Source organism: Adiantum capillus-veneris, chromosome 25, assembly GCF_014529385.1.
Source record: "Adiantum capillus-veneris isolate H3 chromosome 25, ASM1452938v2, whole genome shotgun sequence".
In the NCBI taxonomy this organism is placed as follows: domain Eukaryota; kingdom Viridiplantae; phylum Streptophyta; class Polypodiopsida; order Polypodiales; family Pteridaceae; genus Adiantum; species Adiantum capillus-veneris.
In genome coordinates, this window is record NC_140955.1 from 31,128,285 (window position 1) to 31,150,370 (window position 22,086).

General features: G+C 44.5%; 1 protein-coding gene across 3 annotated transcripts in view; it reads left to right on the forward strand.

The window, feature by feature from the left end:
- The first annotated feature begins 628 nt into the window (after window positions 1–628).
- Window positions 629–22,086, forward strand: part of RUS2 (root UVB sensitive protein (Protein of unknown function, DUF647)) — a 46,385-nt gene continuing 24,927 nt past the window's right edge. Inside the window, exons 1-4 of one of the 3 annotated variants that reach the window (XM_086500621.1) lie at window positions 629–904; window positions 982–1,070; window positions 1,147–1,231; window positions 1,787–1,846. In XM_086500621.1, the coding sequence (XP_086356747.1) occupies window positions 806–904; window positions 982–1,070; window positions 1,147–1,231; window positions 1,787–1,846 (333 nt within the window). In that variant the 5' untranslated portion in view covers window positions 629–805. Of the gene's footprint in view, window positions 905–981; window positions 1,071–1,146; window positions 1,232–1,786; window positions 1,847–17,192; window positions 17,626–17,711; window positions 17,876–17,948; window positions 18,002–22,086 lie in introns of those variants that run through there. The other 2 variants (XM_086500620.1, XM_086500622.1) reach the window with 2 other exon arrangements.

Here is a 22,086-nt window from a genome sequence, read left to right on the forward strand (position 1 = left end):
TGTGATCTCAAAAGTACTTAAATTAAATCATGAATACATTAAAACAATAAATTTACATCATTTTTATTTAAAAGATTGTAGATGAGAGTGACAAAGGCTGAAGAATTTTTTTGTGATGCCCAACAAAGGGACACGTTGACAATACGCCACGACAAGGCAACGTGAAATGATACATGTCTTCATAAAACATTGGTAATGAGTTCTTCCTTGTAAAGTTGTAATATTTTTACAATAAGAAAGTCCCTCTAACATTGGAGGAGAAGCATAAGTCCCCCTTCAACATTAAAGGGGATAAAAGTGGCGAAGGAGAGGGACGCTCCTTAAGGTATTATTATAAATGTGAAGAACGGTACCAACTTCACACCATACATATGTATGGTTTTTATTTTTATTTTTAATGAGCACAATTATCGTAAGTGCACGAAATGCATCTCGTTTTGTTTTTAATATAATGTGAAAGTGTTTACATTCATACATCTTTTCATGCAAAATCTTATTTATGATACGAGATCGTAGAGCTTCTGGTGAAAGCTTCGAGAAGATATCTTAACGAACCATCATCACAAAGTATGCCATGAGGTAAGAGCCACACCATTATCACTTTTTTTGAATTCTTACCACGCGCAGAGTAAAGCAATCGAGGCAAACTAGTTTGGTTACTGTTACGGAGAAGCTGTCCAGATGGTGAGCGGCCAGTCGTCTTGTTTTGGCGAGCGGTGGAGTGCACGCTTATTAGATCTCACTGTTCCATAGGCTTCACAAGTTCACTGTGCCATAGGCAATCCTCGTGGAATATTCCGCGTCCATGGTGGAGCAGCAGGAGCAGGCGCTGAGATGGGTGGAGCAAAAGGAAAACGTGCGACAAGAGTTTTCTTTCGGAGGCCCTGCTCTCAACGTTCTCTGTGTATATTCACCGCCCAATTCCTGAAATGGCGTTTTGAATAGCTCGGCGTTAACTCCCGTTTCGCCCCTGTTTTGCAGACCAGGACCCTGAAAGATGAACGCCCACTTCCTAACCGCATGGTGGAGTCTTTTCTGAACCGATTTTTCCCTCTCGGCTACCCTCATAGGTACAAATTTTGCTTTGCTCCAAAATGTAGTCATCTTCGTTGATAGATTCTACAGAGGTTCTTCTTGCTTGGACAGTGTTTCTGAGGGGTATCTGACCTACTCTCAGTTTCGAGCTTTGCAACACTTTTCATCTGCAATGCTCTCTGTCTTCTCGACCCAGGTACCACAGAATTCGGCAGGTGCAAATTTTTTAAAGAAATAAATTGTATGGAATTGAACGTGTGTCATGCAACATGAACATCACAATAAGCTCAATGATAAAAAAAAAATGATTCACACCATCAGTCTATGTTCCTATCCTCGCATTGTGGAGGGCAATGCAATTGTCGGTGCGGATTCATACAATATGTACTTATGCAAGTTTGAATGCTCACATTCTGAGACGAGATGCATACATGCACAACCCTAAATAATTTTTAATTGTTTACAATACATGCTTCTAGTCATGCGTGCGCTCACACTGTTTATCATACTCTATATTTGGCTTGGTAATCAGTTGTAATCAGTTCGTGCATATTTGCAAAACTTAGAATTTGTGTGATGTTTTAATACCTACTTTTGCATGAGTGAATGGTTTTATGTTTGTATTTATAGCGTATATACGTGTGTCGGTGCGCTGCTTCTATGTTTTGTCTATGTGGCTGCACAAGATGTTATTTTGAAAGAAGTGACATTGCTTTTGATGTGTGGCCTAACTGTCTTGTCTTGTCAACAGTCTTTACTATATGCAGCAGGCTTGAGGCCTACTCCTGCCCAAGCGACAGTCGTCAGCTGGGTAAGCAACTTGCATCCCTCTTTGATTTTGCCTCTAGGTCTCTGTTTTGTTTGTTCTAGGCTCGCCCTTTTTTTTTTTTGCCCTTCGATTTTTGGTTAGTTTTGTTTTAAGCTTATAATACAAACACCGGCAAATGCACACCTCTCTAGATCCGACCTCTTTACCTGCAAGATGTTGGTAATATGGTGGCATATGCGAGGGAATGTACGGGTTGCGATGGGTATACCATTGGGGAGGTGGATCTCACAAAATCTATGCAACTTTGCAATGCCAGGAAAACATGGCACGTGAGGTTGCTTGGAACTTGCAAGAGAAGGAAAGAAATGCCGAAGAAGGCCTGTAGGCTGCTGCACCAAAGAGAAGGAACTGCTTGCGGTCTCTTGCAAAAACACTAGAGATAAGAGAGATAGAAGAGAGAAAACACTAAGAGATAGATATGTGTAGCCAACATACTGGCCAAACGGATGTGGTCACTAACCCCATTGTGTACTATCGACCTTTAGCAGTTGAAGTCCATAAAGAATTACATTGTAGGTGATTCTTCAGGTAGGAAAGCGGATCTCTTTGAAAGATATGGCTATAATCGTGATGACTCATTTGACTCCCAAATATAGTGCTTTCTATTTAGCCTTGATTACTTAAGGGAGGATGAGTGATTTGACATATGAGGCGCTTGTTTAGAGGGGGCTTAGAGGCCCCGGCTAGACAATCGTTCGAGAAAGGAAAGCAGAAGCTAAGGGCATGAAAGGATGATACTTTTGTACTAGTGAGAGATCCAACGAGGGGGTGATGTCATTAGTGTGGAGAATAGGGGCATATTAGGAGGAATTGCCCAAAGAAGTCAAATTCGGATTCGGAGTCAAGTGAGGTGGTTAGTGTTGCACGTGTTCCACGTTTCACACCCTTGGTTTACCTAGCTTCATCTTCATTGGGACTCGCAAAACTTGCAGATGGATAACACTCGTCCGATTTCTTTACCTGCGTAAGGCTGAGGTGGTGGCTCCTACTCCCTTGGTAGAGCCTAGAGTTTCTATTGAGTCTTTGGAGGATGGTGTGGTAGACAAGCCAAAGGTTGTACATAGATTGCCCGGTAGATTAGCCGGCAAGGCACGTCCACACACACTCTGTGTGTGTGTGTGTGTGTGTGTCTCCCTGTTCCCTCGTCACCACACCTTCCATTGCTCTTTGACATGCTTTGCAATGTTTCCTCTTTTTTTTTTTGGCTGTAAGACTTTTTCTCGTCAAATTTGACTTGCATGCCAAGTCTACAAACCTCATGCATTGATAGGAGATTGAGTTGTAGTGGAGGAACATACAATACTTGGGAGAGATGCATGCATGGATCAAGCCAAGGTTCAGGCTTTCTGTTACAGGCTTGGACACTCCAAGCGAGAAATCAATATCAACACACGAGTAGAAACTGCAAATAGTTGAACTGAACTTCATTAGAGATGGAGAGAGAAGAGGAGAGTTGACACGGAATGGCGGAGGTCCATCTCTAGACGCACTAGCCCGAAAGACTAGTGCCCCGTTCGGTATTTCTTTATTATTACTTTGCCAAGATACAACTCGTAGGGTCCTCTTCGAAACTCTGTGTCTAGATGTCCTATGAGAAATGGGCACTTTGGGCACTTATAAACGTACAAGGGATGCCCAAAAGCAGATCCCATAAAGCACTTGCTCTAAAAGCAATGAGCTCCAAAAGCATCTAGCGCAATTCCATACAACAGTGCAACGTGGCAATGAATATGATTTACGAAAATCTGCCTCAGCTTTTGTGCTTTGTCCTATAAGGTTTTAGTCCCCTCGGTTGGTGCTCTAGAAGTTCTTTAATGTCACGCGACACATCCACCCTATGTGTCCGTGGACAAGCTACAGCATGATCAGGGTTCAGTCAATCCAATCAGTCTAGATTTAGAAGTGATCTGGCACTTTTGTGAGTCTTCGTAGACCGTGCATGCCCAGTCACTTGGTATAGATGCATATCCTTTGGTTGCACACAACATGATCATCAGTATTCCCATCAGAATTCATTAGAATCAGTTAGGGGATTTTTCCAGTGCATTTAGCCTATTTTCCCTATTTTTAACATTTTTCACTTATAAATTTAAGTGACTTCCCAACAAAAGTAGGTAGGGCAATTTGGGTAAGAAATATATAAGCAAACCAAAGCTAGCACTCTTTGGGATGAGCAAGGAGCACAACAGGCCCTCAGGCAGCAGGTACCCCTTCTCTCTCAGCAAGACCTCTCCAAGCCTTACTTGGCGAGCCCGGAACGTCCCTAAGCCTAGCTTTTTTGCTATCATCGCCACACCTCACCCTAGCCCTTGCGTTTTCAGCCTTGATCATCGCCAACTGCCCCAGCCAACCAACGTTTTCATTAACGCTACAGGGAGCCCCCAACGTTTACTATTTTCAGCCCATTTGGCCGCAGATAGGCAGCGTTTTCAGCATGCATGAATAGCATCAGATTCAGCCATAAGGACTTGCAGAAGATCCCTAATTTCAGCCCTCAAAAACGCAGCCAAAACAGTCATTTTCAGCCACCGAAAACAGTCCCAGATTTTCAGCCATAGCGTGTTTATGGACAGCAAATAGAAGGTCGCAGATTTCAGCCCTTAAGTCGTCAACGTTGTCGTCACCGACATAGTCCCAGTTGCATCAGTCCATTGCATCGTCATTGTACCACTTTGTGCAATCGTAAGTAGACCACTCTCGTCGACGAGAGTGGGGCCTTCGGAGGAGGGTTTTACAACGTCTCTGGTGTCGTATCTCTCTTCTCTCTATCTCTCAGTCTCATTCACTTGCACGCACAGTGTCCATTCACTTTGTTGTGATCATAGCACTTTCCATTAAGAATGGAAGGCTCTCCCTTCCATAAGAATCAAAAGGAACCTTGAGCACGGTTCGGAGCACTCATCTTGAGCAAAGCGCAAACAATCATTCCGTTGCACCTTACATTGGTATCAGAGCTTTGGCAGTGTTCTGTATCACTCAAGCAAAGAACCACAAGAACCACATAATTTTTTTTTGGCTTGTTGAGGTTTCACGAACCCAAGTTCGCTTTGGCGTGTCGATTCCTAATCGTGTTTTTTGAAGAGTGACAGGAATCCCAGGAAAGAAGGGCTTGTCCATCCTCCCCTTGTGTCTCTTTTCACTCATTGAGAGCGGACAGTGCACTTAGCGGCCGGCCAATCGACGTGAGGTGGGAAAAAGCAACCTTGGTGTGAGCGCAAGGCCGCCAAGGGGTGCGCCCGCGGAAAAGAGTAGAACTCGGGTGAAGAGAAGATCCTTCTCAAACGCGATTTGCAAGCGAAAGAAAACCTCAAGAACCTTAAGATCCTCAAGAACCCAAGAACCCAAGAACCCAAGACTCTCAAGAACCCAAGTTCCTCGTGAACTTAAGAACTAAAGATCATATTGCATGGTCGTCACCGGAAGCGGAATGGATACTTTGCATACAGGTGATGAGCATGAGAGAGGCGGCGAAGATTTTTCCCCACCAGGAGATTTTTTCGACCCTCTCCCTTCGCCATCTACGCCACGAGTTGTACTCACTCCTATGGAGATGATGGTTAAGTCGATGTTGGACATGATGGCACAACAAGAAACGAATCGAGTTGCGTTGACACAACTCACAAGCAAAGCAGAACAACAAGAAGCTAAGGACCGTGAGCAAGCAGCTAAGGACCGTGAGCGTGACGAAAGAAATGCAAGACTTGCCGCACAACAAGAAGACAATCGCCTTGCTTTAGAACGCGAGCGCGACGCACGCAAAGAAAGAAAACAACAAAGAAAGGCGGAAGAGGCAGCACAAAGCGCGGCCTTGGAGATCGAGCGAGAGGCTCAAAGAGAACTACGAACTCAAGAATTGGTTCGACAGGTACTTGCCTCGAAATCCGAACCACCCAAGGATCGTGGGAATTCATCAAGTGGCGCAAGCCACGATACGGATTCCAACAACCCGGTCACAGAGAAGTTAGACTTTCAATAAGTATGATGGCAAGATGGATGCTACGGTTATTCATTCTTGGTTGCATCAATTTAATGCTTATTTTGCGACAACTAAGAAGACAAGAAATAGCAAGGTTTTGATGGCAGCTATGTACCTTGCCGGTGATGCCATCAATTGGTACTACGCATGGCAAGAGGCACAGCTAGCCACGCACCTAGAGAATTCACGCCCCTTTTCTTCAATTGGGTTGATTTCCAAGACAAACTCAAGGCGCGGTTTATGCCACCTCAGTACCTCGCACGATTGAAAGAGGATTGGCGCAATCTCAAGCAACATGGTATGCCGGTTATGTCTTTTTCTAATCGTGTTTTGCAGCTAGGTCCTCAATTACGAAAATCGGATGATGAGCGCAAAGAGGCTTCTCTCTTTTGGATTGGACGAGTATGTCAAGTACGATGTCAAGGTGCTCGATCCAATCGATCTCAACAAGGTGGTAGCAATTATTCTCGCATAGGAGACAAAGCACAACAAGGGAAAGCCTAAGGAGAACAAGACTTCCACAAGTACCTCGCAGACTTCTCAGAACCCTCAGAACGGTAAGACTAGTAAGAATGGTAACTCTTCTAACCAATCTTCCAACAGTCTCTCAAAAAAGAATTCTTTCAATGAATCTAAGGATAAGGCTAACACAATTGCTAAACCTAAGCTTACTCCAGATGAAAAGGTAGCACAAGGAATTGTAGGAGGATACATCACGTCGAAAGAGCAAAACACTTATTATAAGGAAGGTCGTTGTTTTCATTGTAACCGGCCTGTTCAATCCAAAAAGGGTGGTAGACTTTACTTTAAACCTTGATTTAGCTTTCACCCATTATTAGTCGTCTATTTTACCTGTACTTTCAAGACACAACAAAGGGGAGAGGGATACAGGCTGCTAGATTGCACCTGTATGAGTAGACGGACACCAGATTGGCCCCTAACTTAGGCGCCCCTTTCGGTATTTCTTTATTATTCAAAAGAGGGAATAAACGCTGTGGTTCCTACAAGCTGCCCCGCACAAACTCGGCTGAATTTCCACTGTTCCAGCCCGATTTCGGCAGCATAACTGTACTAGAACCCTTCACGGTCAGTATTCCCACGCATTGACCGACTTTCCCGACGCATACGGGCACTTTGCAAAACCTGGCGAGAATCTGCAGCACACTGAATTCTCTGTTTTCAGCCCTGAAAATGCGCCAGATCACCTGTACAGCGGTCCCCTTGCGTCCCCGAACCTCCTGGGGGTATTAGGGTCCGTTTAGGGCCAAAACCCTAAACCTGCAAAAATACACAGCAGGCTGTAATTCACTGTTTCGGGCTCCGTTCCGCGTGCCGGTCGCATCCCTAGCAAGTCCTCGAGCTCCCGCACCTGTAGGGCTACTTGCCCTTTGAATCGGACGAGATTTCTGGCGTGAAACCTCTCCGAATTCACCTGTACCTGCGGGGGGATTAGCCGCTAGCTAATCCAGTACCTGTGCAAGAGGCTCTTGCCTCGGCAATCGCGCATGAACCCACACAACTGTACATTGGTCAAATGAAGAGCCCACTAGAGGGGCATAACATACTGCCAAAGGGGAGAGAGAGGGCAGTGCGTAGCGTGCAGGGCATCACTCCTGGCACCGCACTGTGCATAAGAGGGAAAGCAAGCACTCCATAGCTCTTAACCTGTGACAAAATCAGCAAATGAGCCCTTCTTCCCTTCAAATTCAGCGCCAACTCTCTCTTGCATTAGAAACTGCACCAGAATGTGCCACTTGGCACATTTACAAGCATTTTCCCGTTTCGGGGTTGCCGCCTAAAAATCTCCCAACCGGTTGCCCAGTTGACTTCACGGCAGAGTAAGAAAATGTTCCCTTTGTCATTCCGGAGGTAATGACGCCAACACATTTTCAGGTCCCAAAATAGCAGTTCCCTAAATTTTAGGAGATGCTGCCATTGTATCTTTCTAGGTCATCCGACCCTCTTTGTACACTGCGGCCACATCCAAAACTGAAATGTAGCCTCTGTAGCAAAGGATTCCACTTTGGCTAGTCAATGACCCCACTTGGCTAACCATAGTCCTTGTCCAACCTTAGTGCTCTCTTGCCCTCAGGCCTGGACTCCCTCTGGACAGTTCCACACTAGCTATGCAATGCAGGGCAGTTAGATTTCCCGAGGGGTGTTTCCAAAAAGTGAAAGTAAATAGATAATAAGAAAGAAATCAACAAAAAGGATAGATAGTAGTCACACGCTGGTGACATACCCCCCTCTTGAAATCTCAAACGTCCTCGTTTGCATCTATATCGTACATGCTTACTGTCAACACTGATGTATTCAACACCTGTCAACACATATACGACACATACATGCTCATTGTCAACCCTGGTGTATTCAACACCTCGTCGACTCATGTATTGCCTGCGTGTGAACCCTGTCCCAATGACATAGTGGTAGCTTCGCACTCTGCCATTGCTTTGAGTCACTAACTTTCCAATGACAAAATGGTAGCTGCACATTTTGCCACTGTCTTATAGTACACGTTGGATCCCGTAACACTTTCGAGCATACCCAAACCGACAGTTTAAGAATGCAGTTACACATGTACTCTTCAATAGAAGCAATCACTGTATTCTTGACAAACTGACAAGAAATACTCACTTCTATAGCACTAATCAAACTTTTGGACATTCCATAAGAGCAATTGCCAAACTGACAATCTGTACAGCTCTAACATTCATGTAACAGGTATTTGATTTGAGCTCACGTTAAATACCATGTACATCATTTGTTTCAGAAGCCATTGCCACACTGACAATCCACTTAGCTTTGAAACTCAAGGGGTCAAGGTAGGTTGCAAATCGAAGGCTTCCAGGTAAAGTGATAACACAGTTGGTGACTCTGCAAGTTCACCTTCTTCCATCCACTTAGCATCCATTGGTGGATAGTTTCTGAACTTTACCAAGTAACGCCTAGCAACCTTGCCTTTCACTTTCCTTTCTTTGTGTGCCAAAATCTGTTCAGGGACCAAGATCTCGTCAAGTTCCTCGACTTCCGGCTGATCTTCAGCTGGCATATCTTCTGGCACATCACCCACATAGGGTCTGAGAAGACTCACATGAAACGCATTGTGAATCTTCCAGCTGTCAGGCAATTTCAGCCTATATGCAACATCACTGATTATGTCGCACACTTGAAAAGGCCCATAGTAACGCATGCTGAGCTTTGGAAATAGTCTTTCCTTGCCCTTCATCTTCTTTAACCTTGCCTTTTCAAAGCGTAAAAGCACCCAATCACCAAGTGAATATACCACTTCACGACGGTGACGATCAGCTGCTTTCTTTTGCTTTGCCTGAGTCCTTTCTAAGGCCACTTTGACCTTCTTGTACATTTCATCCATGTCCTGAACATACTTATCTGTTTCAAATATCTTGTCCTTTGTATGCAGTATGGGAGGAACTTTCTTGCCACCTTCAACTATCTCAAAAGGTGCCTTGCCAGTTGATGAATGCACTGTATTATTGTATGCATACTCCACCAATGGCAAATACTGCTCCCACTTTCCTTTATGCTCTGACACATAGCACTTCAGCAGATCTAGGACAGTAGAATTTGCCTCTTCTGACTGCCCATCTGTTTGAGGATGAAATGACGAAGAGAATTTGAGCGTGGTGCCCATATTCTCAAACAAACCTCTCCAGAACAAACTTGTCATGCGTGGATCACGGTCGCTAATAATCGACTGTGGCATGCCATGATACTTGAAAATATTGCTCATAAACAAGCGTGCCATCTGATCTGGCTTTATCTTCTTCCTGACAGGAATAAAATGAGCCTGTTTGCTGAATCTGCAAATAATGGTCCAAATACCATCATTTCCTGTCTGCGTTCTCGGAAGATCAAAGATAAAATCCATAGCAATACTTTCCCATGGTTTATCTGGAATAGGTAGTGGTTGCAATAACCCTGGTGCCTTTTGCCTGTCAAACTTGACCTTTTGGCATATTAGGCATTCTCGCACAAAGGCATCCACATCCCTTCTCAATGTAGGCCAATAGAAGAATGTCTCTACCGCTTTAACTGTAGCATCGATACCACGATGCCCTGCATACGGTGGGACATGACTCTCTTCCATAACTTTGCGTCGCAATGGCTTTGTGACACAATCTGCCATGCATCATCATGAACCCATCTTTGAGAAGATAGTGTTCATGACGTTGTCCATCCATTAGCTGCTCGAAGACCCTTGCAAAATCTTCATCATTTGCATACTGTTCTCTCATATCATCAAGTTCATGATGATAAGGAATCGACACAGCTGAAATTTGTGGCTTCCTTGACAAGGCATCAGCCACAACGTTCTTCTTGCCTTCCACATGCACAATCTGAAAATGAAACATGGACAAGATATTTGCCCATCGCATATGCTTCTCAGATAACTTTGTCTGTGTCAAGAAGTATCGCAAGGTCTGATGGTCCGTTTGGACAACAAAGTCTGCACCTAGCAGGTAGTGTTTCCAACTTAAGAGCGCATGAATCACAGCCAGTAACTCTTTCTCATAGACCTGCATGGTCATCTCTGGCCCTTGCAAAATTCTGCTCTCATAGGCTACTACCCTGCCATCTTGCATTAGCACAGCACCAATGCTACTACCGCAGGCGTCGCACTGGACCACAAATGACTTCCTAAGATCTGGCAACACAATGACTGGATCCGAAGTCATCTTTTCCTTTAAGAGATTAAAAGCTGAAATCTCTTTCTGTGTCCATCTAAAGGTGACTGCCTTCTTTTGAAGAGCATGTAAAGGTGAAGCAATCTCAGCGAAATTTCGGATAAACCTTCTGTAATAGGAGCATAGTCCCAAAAAGCTTCGGACATCATGCACCGTCTTCAAATTTGGCCATGACTTGATCGCTTCGACTTTTGCAGGATCCATTCTGACACCGTCCTTTGAGACAGTGTGTCCCAAAAAGTGAATCTCTTCCAGAAAAAACTCACTTTTCTTTGCATTGATGAGCAACCTATGACTGCGTAGCTCTTTGAACACAATGGCCAAGTGATGCCTATGCTCCTCTTCATTCTTTGAATAGACTATCATGTCATCAAAGAACGTACCAACAAACTGCTGGTGTGGACGGAAAATTCTGTCCATCATCCTATTAAACGTAGCAGGAGCATTTGTGAGACCAAAGGGCATCACTAAAAATTCGTAAAGGCCAAACGTTGTTCTAAAAGCAGTCTTGTGCACATCCTCTGATCTAATGCGGATCTGATGATACCCACTCTTTAGATCTATCCTGCTAAACATAGCTGCTCCTTCTAATTTGTCCATAATATCATCAATTCTAGGTATAGGAAACCTATTCTTGATGGTATTCTTGTTTAGTGCACGGTAGTCGATGCACATACGCCATGAGCCATCCTTTTTCTGCACCAACAACACTGGAGAACAGAATGGAGATGAACTGGGCTGAATCAGCCCCTTTTCTAACAGCTCCTGTACTTGGCCCATTATCTCTTTCTGCTGAGCCGCACTAACCCTGTACGGAGGCTTATTTGGTGGGCTACTGCCTGGCACCAAATCTATCGCATGGTCCTCGGGTCTCTCTGGCGGTAATTGAGACGGTAATGAATCGGAAAAACAGTCACTATACTGTTGTAAAAACATTGACCTTTCTTTATCTAGCACAGATAAATTTGATTCATCACAATCTGACACTTCACGTGCAAAAACCAAGTACGCAGAAAGATGCTTTTTCATTACAGAAGTAATAGCAGAAGCTGATACAGTAGGAATAGACTCCCCTTTAAGCTTTACATCCAGAATGTGAGTCTTTCCCCTGCTCTGTACAGTGATCTTTTTGTTGTAGGCATCCATGATTCCCTGTACACGAAATAACCAAGGAATACCTAACAACACATCACATCCATCCAGTGGCATGATGTAAAATTCTTCAGCATCTACATAGGACTGGATATGTAGACGCAACTTTCCAATGATGGGTGTCACAGCCTCTGTATGGCCAGGACATGCCAAACCTGCCTCTGCTGTATACCCCATCTCTTCAGGTCTGATTCCCAACTTTGAAGCCAATTCTGGGGAAATAAAGTTGGCTTTGGCACCTGGATCAAAGAAGATAAGCACTGTTTGATCCCTAACCTTTCCCCATGCTCTGCAAAGCTCACTTGCATCTGAATTTGGCTTGTCGCCCACCATATCTGGCACTAGACCAGCCATGGGCTTCTTTCCTTTCTTGTCTTCCTTGTCTTCAGAATCAGCTGGCCTTTTCTTTGTAGGACAGTTGTAAGCAATGTGGCCAGGCTGCTCACATATAAAGCATTTGTTCTCTGTCCTCAGGACCTTCTTTTGCTCTTCTGACTTGCGAGGAAAACGTCTTTTCCATTTCTTTGCTGGTCCTTTTTCTGATTCAGCCGTAGCTTTGTCTTTCCCTGCGTTGGCTGACTCCTGAGTCCCTTTAGGAGCCTCATTGGGAACGTGCTTCTTGGCTGAATTTTTCTTGCCTGATCCTGCCTTGACGCCAGTGTTAAATTCACAATCTTCTCCCTTGAGCAAACCATTGCCAGTGTTTGCTACCTCGATGAGCTGCGTCAAAGTAGTGACTTTTGTCTTCGTGCAGTACTTTCTCAATCCTTTAGGTAGGCCACAACAGTATTTTTCAATCTGTTCTGTCAATGGCACAAATCTATAGGAAGTTACTGGAAGTAGAGCTTTCCAAAACTTCCGATTGTAATCATCCAGATTTCTGCAAGTGGCAGCATTAAGCTGATGCCATTCTGTCATGACATCTGCTTCAAAGTCATCAGATAACCATGCTGCTGCAAAAATCTGCTTGAAGTAAATCCATGTGGACGGAGCTTGCCCTTGAAGCAATAAAGTTGTCCACCATTGTCCCGCATTCCCTGTCAAGAAAGTGGCTGCCTTGCGGACCTTTGAAGCCTCTGTAAAGTTTCCCCCTGCATAGGCCTTGTCAAACTGCTGGAGGAATGAAAGAGCCTTCCTCCTGTCATCAAACCCTGTAAAGGTCGTGAATGACACTCCTTTGCCACCTTCTTTGTACGGAGTTGGCCTCTCCAGCGGCGTTAAATTGTCATATGGAAGTGACTGAAACATGGGAACACTATTAGGGTTCATCTGTGTTCCTTGGCCGCTATTAACTTGACCTGGAAATGCCATATTTGGCTGCTGATTTGTAATTCCAGCCATACCAAAATTTGCTTGTGGCATCCCAAATTGTCCCTGTGTGCTCTGAAACCCTGGTTGCATACCCATGACACTGTACATGGGGTTAGGCATCATCGTTTGAGCACCCCCAAACACTGTTCCTGGCGTGTAAAACTGATTTCCAGGTGCATGACCAGCCATGCTCTGGAATACGGATCCACCTCCAAAATAGCCAGGGTGTACTGAAGGTGGTGGGAAGACCTGTTGCATAGCATGTAAGTTGCTTCCCTGCCCATTAGAACCAGCTATAGGCTGCTGAAAGGTGGCGGGCTGAACTGGTACAGCTTGAAAAACTGGCATCTCAGCCACCTGTTCTTGCACCTTAGGTATACGTTGTGGAGACTGCATGTTCTCCGTCAAGTGTACAGGTGTTTCCATTGACTCTGCGGTATGAATCACCTGTACTCGAGCCTTAACAGGCTTTTGAATATGATCCAGTGACCCAACTTGCTGAGACGGAACAGGAGGTTGCAGAAAGGCTAAAAACCTCGGATTCTGCATTACTTGTGTGAACATAGCCACAGCAGTAACCAACTGGGTCCTGAATATATCATCATCAGTCTGTGGTGGTCTTGACGACTCACCCACTTCATGTGTCTGTTGACCCTGTGAAGAGGAAACCTCTTCAGTCACATCATCTGGTCTGTCAGCCATAATTGCAATTCCCTGTGTCTGGTCTATGATCCCTTGTGTCTTCAAGCCCAAAACTGACCAAGGCTCACTTCTATGGGAAAAAGTGATTTAATCCCGTCGATGGAACCATGTAACCGGCCTGTTCAATCCAAAAAGGGCGGTAGACTTTACTTTAAACCTTGATTTAGCTTTCACCCATTATTAGTCGTCTATTTTACCTGTACTTTCAAGACACAACAAAGGGGAGAGGGATACAGGCTGCTAGATTGCACCTGTATGAGTAGACGGACACCAGATTGGCCCCTAACTTAGGCGCCCCTTTCGGTATTTCTTTATTATTCAAAAGAGGGAATAAACGCTGTGGTTCCTACAAGCTGCCCCGCACAAACTCGGCTGAATTTCCACTGTTCCAGCCCGATTTCGGCAGCATAACTGTACTAGAACCCTTCACGGTCAGTATTCCCACGCATTGACCGACTTTCCCGACGCATACGGGCACTTTGCAAAACCTGGCGAGAATCTGCAGCACGCTGAATTCTTTGTTTTCAGCCCTGAAAATGCGCCAGATCACCTGTACAGCGGTCCCCTTGCGTCCCCGAACCTCCTGGGGGTATTAGGGTCCGTTTAGGGCCAAAACCCTAAACCTGCAAAAATACACAGCAGGCTGTAATTCACTGTTTCGGGCTCCGTTCCGCGTGCCGGTCGCATCCCTAGCAAGTCCTCGAGCTCCCACACCTGTAGGGCTACTTGCCCTTTGAATCGGACGAGATTTCTGGCGTGAAACCTCTCCGAATTCACCTGTACCTGCGGGGGGATTAGCTGCTAGCTAATCCAGTACCTGTGCAAGAGGCTCTTGCCTCGGCAATCGCGCATGAACCCACACAACTGTACATTGGTCAAATGAAGAGCCCACTAGAGGGGCATAACATACTGCCAAAGGGGAGAGAGAGGGCAGTGCGTAGCGTGCAGGGCATCACTCCTGGCACCGCACTGTGCATAAGAGGGAAAGCAAGCACTCCATAGCTCTTAACCTGTGACAAAATCAGCAAATGAGCCCTTCTTCCCTTCAAATTCAGCGCCAACTCTCTCTTGCATTAGAAACTGCACCAGAATGTGCCACTTGGCACATTTACAAGCATTTTCCCGTTTCGGGGTTGCCGCCTAAAAATCTCCCAACCGGTTGCCCAGTTGACTTCACGGCAGAGTAAGAAAATGTTCCCTTTGTCATTCCGGAGGTAATGACGCCAACACATTTTCAGGTCCCAAAATAGCAGTTCCCTAAATTTTAGGAGATGCTGCCATTGTATCTTTCTAGGTCATCCGACCCTCTTTGTACACTGCGGCCACATCCAAAACTGAAATGTAGCCTCTGTAGCAAAGGATTCCACTTTGGCTAGTCAATGACCCCACTTGGCTAACCATAGTCCTTGTCCAACCTTAGTGCTCTCTTGCCCTCAGGCCTGGACTCCCTCTGGACAGTTCCACACTAGCTATGCAATGCAGGGCAGTTAGATTTCCCGAGGGGTGTTTCCAAAAAGTGAAAGTAAATAGATAATAAGAAAGAAATCAACAAAAAGGATAGATAGTAGTCACACGCTGGTGACATTCATTGTCACATTAAGGGTCACATAAAAAGAACGTGTCCTAAGCTTGAATCGAATGAATCTAAAGAATCCATAGAACCCACTTCCTCTGTCAATGCAATGAATGATAACACGAGTGCCCCAAGTTTCTCATGACCCTCCCATTGATGATTCTCATTAAATGTTATGGTCGTACGTCGGGCAGCGTTTTGTCATATTGTTTGACCCAGGTAGTATGCATGATGTGATCAGTTCCTCTCTTGTTGAGAGAGCCAAGGGGTACAATGTACAATGGGGCCAAGGGGTCACACATATTACCACCTTCCCTACCTAGACTTTGACAAAGAAGTAAAACTAATTACCTAAAAGCCAAAATAAATAATGGGATCACTTTGTGCAATTGACTTGAGATGCCAAAACTCTAACACCTCTCTGTAGCTCATAGTGAACATAAATAGTGAGACCAAGTCGATGTAGTAGCTACCATGGACACCTGAGCAACTGTACACTCCATTGGATACACCTCGGATTTGCTACCCTCAACTTTGCTCCTTAGAAGAATGCCATCTTGAGCATCGGTTGCCTTCTAGAAAGTTTTGAGTTGTAGACAACACTACATCAAAGAATCCCCAGTTGTGAATCACGTCCAAAATACTTCAAGATAATGAACTGTGGAACACATTCTGTTCATAATCCGACCAACAACAATGGATTGGTGCACTCATCCATAGTGTTTTAGATACGTTTGATTGGTTCCCTGCCAGCTGCGTGTTGCTTGAACTCAGACCAACGAGTTCAAACACCGATAACTCACACAAGGGTCCAAATTAAATATATGGAGCATAATATTGCTTGCCCCTCTCTGCCACTCACAAGCCTCTTTCTGGTCGAAGCTAGTGGCGGCAACGGCAACTGCCTCCTGACTAGAAATTTGGCATGGTAACAAACTTGGGCACCCCAAGTCGAGAATTTGGCACGACACACAAGAGAGAATCACTTCAAAATACTTCACACTTAAATCACAGTTCAATTGAGTCGACATGCCCGACGTAGTTCCCTACCCAAAGAGATTGGCCCCGAAGACTGGCGCCCCTTTCGGTATTTCTTTTTATATTAATGCTTGAGCAAACTACAATTGCCCGCAGGTTCTCTCTACTCGAAGGCTCGTCAGCGCAATTGGTCATCAATCAAATTCAATTTCGGGAATTTCCATTTCCAATTTCCTTATTCATAAAGTCATACAATAGAATACTGTCAGCGCATCAGTATCCATGCAGTCCAAAGGGAAATCAACGACTTTATTCCGTCTAGGTAATTTGTGACAAAGCAGTGGAGTGACTCCCCTCTCATGCAACACATATTCAACCCTGTTGACTTGTGCGATCTTTCGGAATAGACGCAACTAAGACGAAAGCCTCAAGGTAAAGTTCCAATGTTTGAGGAGTATCTGCTAGGTCCTCCTCCATCCACTTTCCATCCAATGCTAGATAGTTCTCGAATTTCACTAAGAACCGCAAAATCACTTTACCTTTCACTTTCCTTTCTTTATGAGCTAGTATCTGTTCTGGAACGAGTATCTCCTCGCTCTCTTCCATTTCAGGTTGCTCATCAAGCTCCCTGTCAACTAGCACCTCACCCTTAAAAGGTTTCAAGAGACTCACATGAAAAGAATTGTGAATCTTCCAAGTGTCTGGCAACTTAAGTCTGAAGTATACATCATTTATGTTTTCTTGGATTTGGAAAGGGCCATAATACCTTATGCTGAGCTTTGGAAAAAGCTGCCCTCTCTCTTTTGTTTCTTCGGCGTGCCTTCTCAAAATGTGATAGCACCCAATCATCCTCCTTCAAGTTCAAGTGGCATCGATGTTTATCTGTTGCCTTCTTATGCCTTGCTTGAGACTTTTTTGGCCTGCCCAAAGGGCAAAGGCTATAGAGATGCCTTCTCTTTTTGCTGATTAAAATAAAGAAAAGGTCGAGTTGTATTTTCAAGCATTTTTTGATAGGTCAAAAATGCTGATTGGTTGAAATAAGATAGTGGGCACTCATTTAAATGAAGAGTGTGTAAATCTAATGATGGACATGTTTTGAGTTTTGAAATGTGAAATGAATTCTTATTTACCAAGAAAGGATTTTGGACTTCCATGCTACCGTATGATCAGCCTAAGTTAACATGGAGTTTCAATGTTGGGTTGTACATGAGCCATGAAACTTGCAATGCTTGAACGTTGAAGAGACATTTGGCACAACCCTTGAGGAGATGATGGTCGGCACGAGGCAGCGATGTCACAGACTTGACGAAGCTGCCCTAGGGACTTGATTCACATCGTTGTTGTGTCTTTATTCGATGAGGTATTGCAGTTGAGCCTTGAGGGCAAGTTAGGGTTGCCAGGGCTTCATGAATGAGTGCTCATGACTCTCCCGATCCTTTTGTTCAGCTAGTGGTGGCCTACCGCATCGGGTTTCTCCTTTCTCTGTCCACGCGCTTGCAGCCCTACGTTTGCTTGCAACCCAGCCCGATGTCTTGCTCATAGCGTTGGTGGTTCCAGAGGGCTGCTTGTTGGCGCTTACCTCATGGAGTTCATTTCCAGATTCATGCATGGTGAGACTCCTTCAAACTTTTTCAATTTTTTAGTTTGATTCATCCCGGTTTAGGTTTTTCTCTTTGTTTGCAGATTTGCAGGGTTGGGAGTCAAGCGTCTGCCTCAGTGTGTTTTCGAATGCTTTAGTAATCTATCCTATTTAAGTTTTTGCTTTTCGGTTGCAGAGTTTCATGCTCAAGAGTCGAGCGCTTGTATTATGAATGCTCTTCCTAGTTTCTTAGGGGTCTGTTCGTGCACAGATCTGAGTTTCCTTATTTCTCGCAAATTGAACATGCCAAAAATAATTACTCTGTTATGATTAAGCATTTTTCCCTGTGACATGTAATGAAACATCGGCAACACTTTCTGCCACTCATGTGGTTAAATATTTGAAACGATAAACTGTTTACTGGATACATATCAAAGATCTGTGATGATGGGAAATGAAGGGGCTCTTGGCTCAATGATGTGTCATAATGAGAGGGGAAGGATGGATGCTACTAGCCTATTTCCTTCCTTGAAGTTCCGTCCAGGACCAGGACCGTCACCCGTGTATCTGAAGTCTGGACTCTGAATCTGAGTATGGAGCAAGCCATAGTTAATGTGTGGTAACGTGATTGCAATGCTTGACTAGCTTGTTTTGTATGATCTGCAACTTGCAACCCGTTCGCAAGAAGGGCCTATAGGGGTCGAGGGCCTTCCAATTTCTTCAACAGTGGAGGGCCGCCAATCAGCATACAAAGAAATGATGCAATCCATAGGATCATGACTCTTGAGCTGGTGTCCCCTTGCAAGACCTTGCAATATATTGTAGGGCTTAGCATGTAGGCTGTAGTGTTTGCCTGCTGCAGTTCTGGCTCCAGTGATACATCACCTATTCTTAAGCCTGCACTTCATAACCTGCTGCTTGTTCATCCATTGTTTTCGGGTCTTGTAAATCTGCAATTCATCATATGCTGCTTGTTCAACCGTATGCTTTGGTGCTTACGCCACAGAAATCTGCTACTTAGCTAGTCATCTACCCTCACCAAATATTAATCATGCATGGATTCCATGCTGCCGCTGTTGCCAGACGCAGTGTCAACAACATTGACCATCATCTTCTTCCAGGTGTTGGGAAGGACGACGATTTTCTATCACAGTACTGTTGCACAGATGACATTCTGAGGAAAGCTCTATGGTAAGCTGATCAGCTCCTACTCCAACCTCCTGGATGTCACCCACCATAGCCAGTCTCCTGGCCTCTATTTCCCCTTCCACTTCTCCCATGCTGCTCGCACCTGTAACCTTGTCCTACTGCTTCTCTTTGAGGAGTATGTCTCAATCTTCAAAACGATCCATGCGTGAATTGTGCGCTTTCGTCGCTGCCGCTCCTCAGCAACGTATCCTATGCATGTTTTTCAAGCTCACTCCCTAGCCCTAGGAGTTGAAGCCGCACTACTGCAAGCTTAAGCTTGATAAGATGCAGGCAAAATGGAAGGAATTTGAAGAGGAACAACCCAACTCAGCTCGCAATGACTTGGTAGAACGGCACAAGGCTTCGGAAATGCTCTCTTCTCATAGTGGACTTGACCCACTACGTTTAGAGAATTTGCTCAACCATTTGCAGTAACATGCCACCTCTAGAGAGGCATGATTTCTCTGGCTCATAAGGCATGCGTTGCGTGTCTCAGGTGTAGTACTTGTGTCGTTAATGCTTGCATTTTAATCCTTCGTGCTGTTTGCGCTCTCAAATATTCTAGGCTAGAGCTACATCAGATCTTCATTAGGATTATTAAAAAATCGTTCTGCAACAAGTATCCGAACTAGCTCTGGTGCTTAGAATCATGTGTTCATTCTTTTAATGATTTATTGATGCACTTACTCGTTCTGCAACAAGTATCTGAACTAGCTCTGGTGCTTAGAATCATGTGTTCATTCTTTCAATGATTTGTTGATGCACTTACTCTGTCCATCCTCACTACCGTGCAGCTTGTACTTGACAAGATCAAAGGGTCTTGTAAACGTAATTATGCGACTTCCTGGCAATGAAAGTCTACCCTTTGTTGTAGACATCTGTGCCATGATCGATTAAGAAGTTTTAAGGGTAAGACGCCTCACCTGGAGTTGCCTAATAATCTTGCTGATGAAGAATTTTGATTCAAAGTCTCAATATTTGAAAATTGCTACATTCTTTTCACATATGTAACTAGTATAGGCCCTAATCGTTGACTCAATCGTAAACTAATACGGCCATACTACCATAATATGCCAACAAAGGCTTGCCTTGCCCTCGTTACTTGGTGCATCTCTTCATCATTGGCAGGCCTTGTGATTGTATCACTTGTTTGAGCCTCGCGAACCTTGGCAAAAGCAATGTCCAAATTCCTCGTGTACTGATTTGCTTCAAAATAAAAAATATTGTCCTTGGTGCTTAGAAATGGAGGGACCTTCTTAGTATCTTCGATTACCTCAAATGGCGCCTTCCCCGCCAAAGAGTGAACCGTGTTATTATAGGCGAATTCCACCTAAGGCAACTACTTTTCCATTGAGTCTTTTGATATGAAATGTAAGACTTCAATAAATCCAAAACCACTGAATTGGCTCTCTCAGGTTGCCCATCTATCTGCGGGTGGAATGAGGATGAGAACTACAACTGCGTAGTAGATGTTGTCCTAGATTGCCCTCCAAAACAAGCTCGTCAATCGGGGATCTTTGTTCGAGACTGTCGACTCAGGCATGCCATGTAACCGAAAAATCTGTGCAATGAACAATCTCGCCAAATGATCATGCTTGACTGTCTTCTTTACTGGAATGAAGTGAGCTTACTTGCTAAATTTGTCAATAATTGTCCAAATGCCATCGTGCCCACTTTGAGTCTTGGGAAGATAAAAAATGAAGTCCATAGCAATGTCGACCATATCCTCGAAGCTTTGGTGATGTATCGTGGGAATAATCAGAACCAAGGACTTTCGAGACAATGCATTTGTCACTAAGTTCTTTTGTTCCTGAACATGGACAATTTGGAAGTGAAACTGTGACAGGATGTTAGCCCACCTCATCTGCTTTTCTGAAAGCTACTTCTGTGACACATAATCTGGGCTGAAAATGACTTGTTCTGGCCCGATTTCAGCAGCATAATTGTACTAGGATGCTTCGCAGACAGTATCCCCACGCAATAGATGACCTTCCCGACGCATACGGACACTTTGCAAAACCTGGCGAGAATTTGCAGCATGCTGAATTCTGTGTTTTCTGCTAATGCGCCAAATCACCTGTAGAGCGGTCCCATTGCGTCCCCGGACCTCCTGGGGGTATTAGGGACCGTTTAGGCCCGAAACCTAAACCTGCAAAAATACACAGCAGGCTGTATTTCCCTGTTTTGGGCTCCGTTTCGCGAGCCGGTCGCATCCGTCGCAAGTCCTCGAGCTCCCGCACTTGTACGGCTACTTGCCCTATGAGTCAGACGAGATTTCTCACGTGAAACCTCTCTGAATTCACTTGTACTTGCGGGGGATTACGAACTAGCTAATCCAATACCTGTGCAAAAGGCTCTTGCCTCGGCAATCGACTGTACATAGGTCAAATGAAGAGCCCTCTTGTGGGGCATCACATAAGTGCACGGAGGGGAGAGAGAGCAGTCAATGCTATGTAAGGCTTCGGTTCTTGCACTTCACTGTACATAGAGGGTAGGCAAGCACACAGTAGCTTGGTACCTGCAACAATCCACCATATAGCTGAAAAATGCAGCCTTCGTTTGGTTTTAATGCTTCTCTCTCTCTTAAGTTGGAAAATGACCAAAATTATGCCAAGTGACACTCATACATAAATTCCCCGCTTTCAACCTTCTGGTCTAAAAATATCTCAATCGGTTGCTCAGTTGATGTCATAAACTATAATATCCAACATTACCAAATGATTTTATCATATTAAACTAATCATTTAATATGGGAAGATAAAAGGGGAACAAGAGTTAGGATATAGATATGTGCTTCTAGACCCATCCCACCAGGGACCAAAAGGAGAAATAGGAGTCCAAAAGGAGACGGTCTACTAAAGAGCAATGTGCAATAAGTGCTTCTAGACTTATCTCAACAAGGGACCAAGAGGAGAGATGGTTACATCTCAATATGGGTCCAAAAGGAGGTAGTTTATCAAAGAGAAACTTGTATCTAATGGAGCTTAAAAGACGTTAGGGTTAGCTTCATTAAAGACCTCCAAAGGTTAGTGTTAAAAGTCCTTAGACCTTAGG